Raw genomic sequence first — 7490 nt, 5'->3', positions numbered from 1 at the left:
CCCCCGGTCCTCGCCGCCCCGCCCGGTCCTCACCGCCCGGTTGTCCCCGCAGGTGCCGACGTGCTGGATCCGGCCGCTGGAGGTGGGGCAGAGCCACGTGCTGGGCAAGGAGGTGACAGTGACGCTGCTTGACTCCAACCACTGCCCCGGCTCTGTCATGTTCCTCTTTGAGGGTGCCTTCGGCACCATCCTCTACACAGGTACGGGGCAGGCCCCCGCGGCCCCTGCCGCGGCCCCCGCTCTGCCCTGACGGCCCTGTCCTTGCAGGGGACTTCCGCTACACGAGCACCATGCAGGGTGAGCCGGCGCTGAGGGGCCGCCACATTGACCGCCTCTACCTGGACAACACCCACTGCCACCCGCACCGGCCCCTGCCCTCGCGGCAGCATGCCACGCGCCAGGCCGCCCACGTCATCCGCATGCACCCACGACACCAAGTCGTCATCGGTGAGTGCCACTTCACGCTGCAGTGCCCTCAGCACCCTCCCCTCGGCAGGGGCTTGTGCCTCCTTGCCCCATCCCTGGTGTGCTGCTCATGGCTCTCCTTGCAGGTGTGTACAGCCTGGGGAAGGAGGCACTGCTGGTGGACCTGGCAATGGAGTTCAGCACCTGGGTTGTGGTGAGCCCCTGGCGCCTGGAGCAGATGCGGCTGCTGGAGCTGCCTGATGTGTTCACCACCGAGGAGGGGGCTGGCTGGATCCGTGCTGTGGATATCACTGAGATCCGCTGGGATACCCTTGTCAGCTGGAACACGCTGCACCCTACCATTGCCATCCTCCCTACCGGCAGGCCCGTGAAGGTCACCCACCCCAACATCTACCCCGTTCTGTACTCGGATCACTCATCCTTTTCGGAGCTGTGCGAGTTTGTGAAGTGGCTGAAACCTTGCTCGGTCATTCCAATTGTGAGGGGCGGCATATGCCAGGCTTACTTTCAGAAATACCTAAGTTCTGCCCCCCCGGCACTTCCTGACCTCAAAATCCCAAAGCCTGTGCAAGAGTCTGTACAGCAGCAAAGCAAAAGGAAGGCGCAGGAACCCAGGCGTCTCTTGAAAAGAGCTGCCCGGCATTCTGTGCCCCGAGGAGTTGTTTATGAGTCCCCAGAGAAACATACTGAAAAATCTGAAGAGTTCATGGGTGTTAAGGTTCTTCAGCAGAACTGCTGTGAGTCAGCTTTCTGCTCAGAAGGTTGCACTTGTTGTCACCCAGGCAAGGAGAAAGGAAAGGAAGAGCTGAGTGGAGAACAGCCAGGAGTAGCAAGAGCAGCTAGCGCTGTTAGCCAGGCACCTGTTTCTGATGAGCACTTTCCAACTGGATTTGCAGGGCAGTATTTACTCACTCCCTTAAATATCCTAAAGCAGAATTCCTCACAGAAATTTGACAAGCTGGTAGAAGATTTCTTTAGGAGGGGAGAAGCGTCCTAAAAAACTGTGTGACACTTGCCAGTGCCAATGCAGTTGATAGCAGTGATTCTAGAGGTCTTACTGCTGCATCCCATTCTCTGCTCAAGTTTCCCATCCGAAGAGAGGAGCTCAGCTATGGGGCTCTACTTTCTTTAACTCTTATAAGAGGACAAGGAGGAAACTAGAACCAGTTTGTAGGTGTTAGATTTTTTAAAATTTATTTATTTTTATATCTATCTACATCTGTTGGGTCTCTAACACTACACTCGGGCAGTGTGGTCCCACTGCGTGTGTGCCTTATATCTACCTTTTGCAGTGACTTGTCTTTTGTGACAAAAGGTACTGCCAGGTTGATTCAAGTTGAGCTGCAGAGGGTGGGAGCTGCCTGCAGCTGAAGTAATTAATGGGGATGGATGTGATGAAAGAAGCAAGAAGGGGGAATCTGAGAGCCCCAAAGATTCTTCTTTCTATATGCCTCATTGACAATGACTGGTTCATTCCAAGGTGCATTACAAATAATATGTATTAAGGTACATTTAAAAAATGGTGCTTAAAGAAATCTAGAAAATGAAGTGCTTCCAAGTCTATTAATCTATTTTCTATCTATTAATCTACTAATACCTCCAGACAGCACTGCTTTTGTATCCAGCCAACTGCAGCTGGACAGAGTTCTGCTCTCCTGAAAGCACCATCCTAATGTTAACTGTCAATGCGTGTTTTCAGGTTACTGGCTGGAAAAAGTAGGAATTGTCTGGGTTCTTGAGTTCTGGACTTTCCGGAATGGGTTACTAGATCCTCTGCAGTCTCTGCACTCAAGTCTGCAAGTCTGAATTCTGCTTGACTGCAAAACATTTCTGGTAACTGCCAGCGTTCTGCTAGGCCCACTGCCTGTTCTTATCACTCAGTGGCAAATGGGATGGAAGATAATGAACCATCTGCTTAGGGGTGTAAAGTGCTCAGTCTTAGCAGCATTGTTTGGAAGGAGTACTGTGGCTGAACAGCAAAATTGGCTCTGTTAGTTAGAGGTCAGGCACTTTCCTGCTCCAGATCAGCTGCAGAGAGCCACAGCCTCGCTGGCGCAATCAGGAAGCATCAGTGGTGCGACTAGCCAGTGGGTACCCACTGTGGAGCCTGGAAACACTGTAGTTATCCATGCCAAACTGCGCTAAAAACATTACAAATTGGCTCCCCATGGGGTCAAGGCAGCAACACTAGAGTGGAAATGGTCACTAGGCACTTTCCTGGAGTAACAAACCAGCTTGTTATTCAGCTTTTTCTAGCTTCCTTTTTGTTACTTTCAACACAAAATGTGTCATGTGATCTTGATCACGATCAGAGTCTTTTCTGAATGTAGTGTCCTGCAAGGTCTCTCTAAGACCCGTCAGCTAGATGGGTTGAATTCCCTGAATCGAGCCAGAAAGGGAAGCGTTTGCTCTTTGAGTAAAGCTAGGGCTTGTGGAAAGCAAAGATGCCTGTAGGTGCAGCAGCCACACCTGCTAAAAACAAGGCTGTCCTGGACAGTAATCATGATGACAGCCAGAGTGGGTACGTTTGGAAAGCTGGCTGGCAAACAGGAGTCCTAACTCCAACCCTGTGCCTTCCCAGGCACCGCAACATTTATCACTATAATGTAAGCAGCGCCTCTCACTGGGACTGCCTGTTGATTGTGCCTGCCAGCTGCTAAGGGGACATCAGAAGCGATGGAGCGGTGTTCTGTGAAATACACTTCAAAAGGGGTAGCAAGGGCAGCTGAAGCTTCTTCCTGTGGTCTGTATGGTCCTGTTTCTTGGGGGTTTCTGTGTGGATTATTTGCTACTCAAAACTCAACTGCAGAGCCCCATTGGGTCAGTATGAGTGGAGACACCTGCACCTTTGTAACACCCGAGACTGCCAGGGAAATAACTGTGCTATACTTGTAGTGTTTTGTCTGCTGCTGGCTGCCTTGGAGGTGCAGGCTGTTATTTTAATATTGTTGAAATTTAAGTGACTCATTTGACAGGCAGGTGAGTGAAGCACTGCCTGAACTCCCAGATTCCACTTCTTGCGTGCAGCCTCTCCATTGCTCAGAAGGAATGCTTGCCTTCTGAGTCACTGCTCCATTTAGGTATGTTGCGAATTACCTTGGAGATCTGATGCGTTTCACTGCTGATGTTCTGTGGCATCCAGCCTTTCCTCCTTTATCCTTATCAACCACTCTTATCAATCATTTATTCAAGTAAATGAAGTAGAGAACCTCCTGGTGAACCTCTGGGCAAAATGGAGTTGTAAATGTTAATTCTTTACAGAGGCAACTCTGATCACACAAAAAGGAGTGAAAATTGCAGAGACTTCAGAAGCTGGGGATCTGCACCCCATTTCTGAACACTTAGTTAAAACTGCAGAGAAATGCTGGCTTCTGTTACTAGAGCTTAAAAGGTAATTCCTGCCACTTCAGAAATAAATTATCCAAATTACATAGAGCCAAGGAAACCTAAAATCTCTCCATGGTTTTAAAAGGAAATAGAAGCAGGAGAGACTTGACCAACAGTCTGCATGCTGGAGATCCTTGCCTCAGCACAGCAGGTGCATGAGGCATTTTAGAGTGCCATGTTTCCTTCCTCTCTTAGGTGTTAAAATACTACTTTTGTGTGTTATCCTAAAATCCTGGAAAACAAAACATGGCCTTGTGAGGAAGAGTGGCAGTATAGTGTTTCTGAGAATCCTTCAGCTTCCCCCGAAGTCTCCTGGCAGTAAATAGCTGGCCTTTTACAGGCCTTGTTCTCTCCCTCATGCTTGCCTCCAAAATGTCCCTCTTTTCCTACCGCCAGCCTAGCTCACAGGGGAGTGTCGGTGCAGCGGAGAGCTGGAGTGTTATCTACACCAGGGTCTGAACGTGCTGCTTCCAGCTCAGCTGCACAGGGCTCTGTCAACACTGCTACCACAGGTGTGTTTTGCTCACAAGAGTGACAATGAGAAGCTGTAGCCAAGTATTAGCTTGACTGTGGGGTATCTAAGGGCCACATGCTTGGAAACTTACAGTTATCCTGGCAGGAAAAAAAAAACGGTGCTCAGACCAAAGTCCTCCCAAATCTATATACGCAGAGCATGCTTGAGTGGCTTATCTCTGTTCCGCAGTTGGGAACCGAGCCCCAGTGGGATGAAACAACTCACCCAAGGCCTTACAGAGCCTACAGAGGAGCTAGGAGCGAGCTGAGTTCCTTTTGGCAAGTTTTCAGCACTGTTTTAACAAGCTTTGATCAAATGCTGGCATGTCATGAGGGCAGGGCAGGCTTATGGTTCTGGGAGCAGGGCTGCCTGCTGAGTTCCTTCCACGCAGTTGCCTGTGAAAGTCCAGTCGCTATACTATGAAACAGTTTATTTGGCTCTAGCTTCTCTAAAACAGAGTAGAAAATCATGAAGGGGTACCCTGCCTATGCTATGGAGAGAACGAAATGTACTCTTTAAGCTTAGGTTGCTACCAAGAGAGGGAGGTAAAACTTAACTAGCTCATGCGCTCCACAGCAAACAAGTGTATAATGTAACTTCGTAGGGAGCACCCTAGAGCACTCCGCTCAGTAGTGTTTCTAACTCTGCTTCCTCTGCTACAAGGCGAAAGCACTTACGACAACTTCTCTCTCTTCTGCTGCAGAGCTGCTGTCCGTTTCTGCAGCACAGGTTCTTCTTACTGTTGTTTTCTAGATAAAAAGAAGTGTGTCATGGGGAAATCTTTTCTTCTTCACCAAGAAAACTAATTCAATGAGTTTACATAATTTCCTATATGGTGCGTTGTAGCTTTGGGCTTATTCCAAATTAACCTCAAGCTTAAAATCTCTGGCTTTGTGCTCTTTTATGGACCCCTCTGAAAAAGTAGTAGGATGAGGAGAAAAGGTAGAGTCACCCTGATAATCATGTGAGGTGCTGCCTTCAAATGAGCTGCTGTCTGGCTGTGGGTGTTCTGTGTGCATTCGCGATTCCTTCTGCTAAATTTGGGCTCTTTTGCTAAGGTCGCTACAGTGCCTAAATTTTCTTTGCTGTCACTTTGCGCTTGGCCAAAGGCCAGCCTCAGCACAAGCGGCCGTGAGTGCGCACTAAATTGTTTGGGACAGACCTTACTTGACAGAAAGCCTCTTGGCCCTGGCTCAGGGAGTCTGGGACTTCGTGAGCAGGTGCTCGGGAAGATGAGAATATTTTCATTTTGTGTGCATGCTCCACTCAGGACAGACGTGCAGCATGGAGCACCACGTGGGGCTGATCCTGTGCTTGCTTTCCAGGCATTGCTACCGGTAAACGATGGAGTGTAGGGTTTGGGCCATCTGGGAAGCAGTGCTCCTCACCCCACAGGCAGGAGCTGCAGAACTGCATGGGGGAGGTGGAGGGAGAGCCTGGGGAGGCGAGTTCCCCCCTTCTCATAGGGGTGAGTTCCGCAGTAAGCCCAGATCACAGACCATGTCAGGCTCCCTCGGGTTTCAAGGGGCTCTGAGCCAAGCCCTTGCTGAAGTGTGTTCCATACTTTCTGGCTTTGGAGTTCACTGTAAGCCTGAAGAAAATAAGGCCAAGAGAAATGCAACCCCCACATCCTCCATGCAGGACCGAGACCTTCCTTTAGCAGATAGTACAGAGGGGTGAGCGTCTGAATGGTATTTTGCTAGAGGAAGAAAGTAGAAAATGTGATTTCTTGAATCTTAAGCATGCGCACACGTTACTTGTAGGATTTTATATAAAAGAGCAACACTGTCCCATTCACTCTTCTCTGCTGGCAGCTGGTTGTCTCACTGTCCATTGCAGCGTTATTTAGTGCCCCAAATCATGGCTGCAGTTAGACTTGCCCAGCAATCTCTCATGGAAAAAAGTTGCACTTAAGTTTCTGCAAAGCAGAAAACCTCCTCGATACACCCCGAGCTTTCTCCCTCCCCGGGGGATCCGATGGTGGCCCTGAGGATGGTTTAGAAAGGCGCTTGTGTAATAGCAAACACCGAGACGAAGGCTCTGTCAGTGTGCGTTCCCGCATCTGAATTTTAGCGTGTGTCTGCATGAACTCTCCCACCCACCCGAGGTGGGGCACTGTGCCGACTGGTGCGGGCCTCAGCTGGAGAAGTCGTGACGGTCAGGAGGACGGACGTGCTCTGCAGGGAGGGCCCAGCCCTCGCGGCAGAGGGGTGGAGGGGATGCTGTGGAGGGTCCCCAGGAGCGCTTTCTTTCTGGGGCCTTACGTTGTTTTCAGGGGTCTCGGGGGGGCGATTTCCTTCTGCATTTCAGAAGGATCAGTGGAGTAATACTTCTGCCTTTATGTTTTTATGTGTAGCAGGTATTACTTGGTACTTTTTAAAGATGATCATACAGCCATCCCTGACAGATGCACGCTTTGCTCGGTGCTAGAATTCGGCACTTTTTGTCTGAGGACCAAGACCCGTCACACCCTCAGGGAAGTTATGTTATTAAATGTGCTCTGACATTCAGGGACATGTAGGCATGTTTTTGCCAACTCAGCATCGCTGCTTCGGCCTTGGATCGCTGTGACCCATTAACCAACGCCCCAGAGTTACAGGACTGGGTTTCCAACAGCCTCAAAAAGCCCAAGATGACGACGTGCGGTGGCTTTTGCTGGGCTGGTGTAGTCTCCATCTTTCACCTTATTCCTGCCTTTGCCTAGAACAATCTAACTGTAGCAAACAGTGGATTGCGAGACCAAGGTTTGGGTTTTTTTCTATTGCATGTTCTTTTTTCCCACTAATCTTCATCTCCACCTGGATGCACACTACCAGCCTTCATTCTTTCACAGGGTGCAGGCTGACGCTTATTGCACTGCTGTTCGTGTAAGAGTAAATATGAAGCTGTGAAAGTTTCTGAGATTTTGGTAGGAGTATTTGTAAACACCTTTAAACACTGTAAGCTTTTGAAAGAAAATCAAGAAACGTCTCTGTAATATTATTTTGACTCTGCAAGAGGCCGAATTAAAAAACCCTTAAGGATGGAGTTCCCGAGCGCCTGACGCTGATCTGACTCGCCTAATCCCTTTCAGAAGTGTTCGACCTCCGAGAAGGCGGCCCGGCCGCCTTTCCCAACCTCCCCCTTGGCACACGGGAGCGCTCCGGCGGCCGCGGCCTCCCCC

At 49.8% G+C, this 7490-nt stretch overlaps 1 protein-coding gene across 1 annotated transcript; it reads left to right on the top strand.

Moving 5' to 3' along the window:
- The first annotated feature begins 99 nt into the window (after positions 1–99).
- Positions 100–1423, top strand: DCLRE1B (DNA cross-link repair 1B). The gene is made up of 3 exons (XM_009272881.2): positions 100–200; positions 268–447; positions 552–1423. The coding sequence occupies exons 1-3, from the start codon at positions 158–160 to the stop codon at positions 1421–1423; spliced, it is 1095 nt and encodes a 364-aa protein (XP_009271156.2). The 5' UTR covers positions 100–157.
- The last annotated feature ends 6067 nt before the right edge of the window (positions 1424–7490 follow it).

Source organism: Aptenodytes forsteri, unplaced genomic scaffold (genome assembly GCF_000699145.1).
Source record: "Aptenodytes forsteri isolate BGI_AS27 unplaced genomic scaffold, ASM69914v1 Scaffold142, whole genome shotgun sequence".
Classification (NCBI taxonomy): Eukaryota; Metazoa; Chordata; class Aves; order Sphenisciformes; family Spheniscidae; genus Aptenodytes; species Aptenodytes forsteri.
This window is presented reverse-complemented; position numbering and strand designations above follow the sequence as displayed.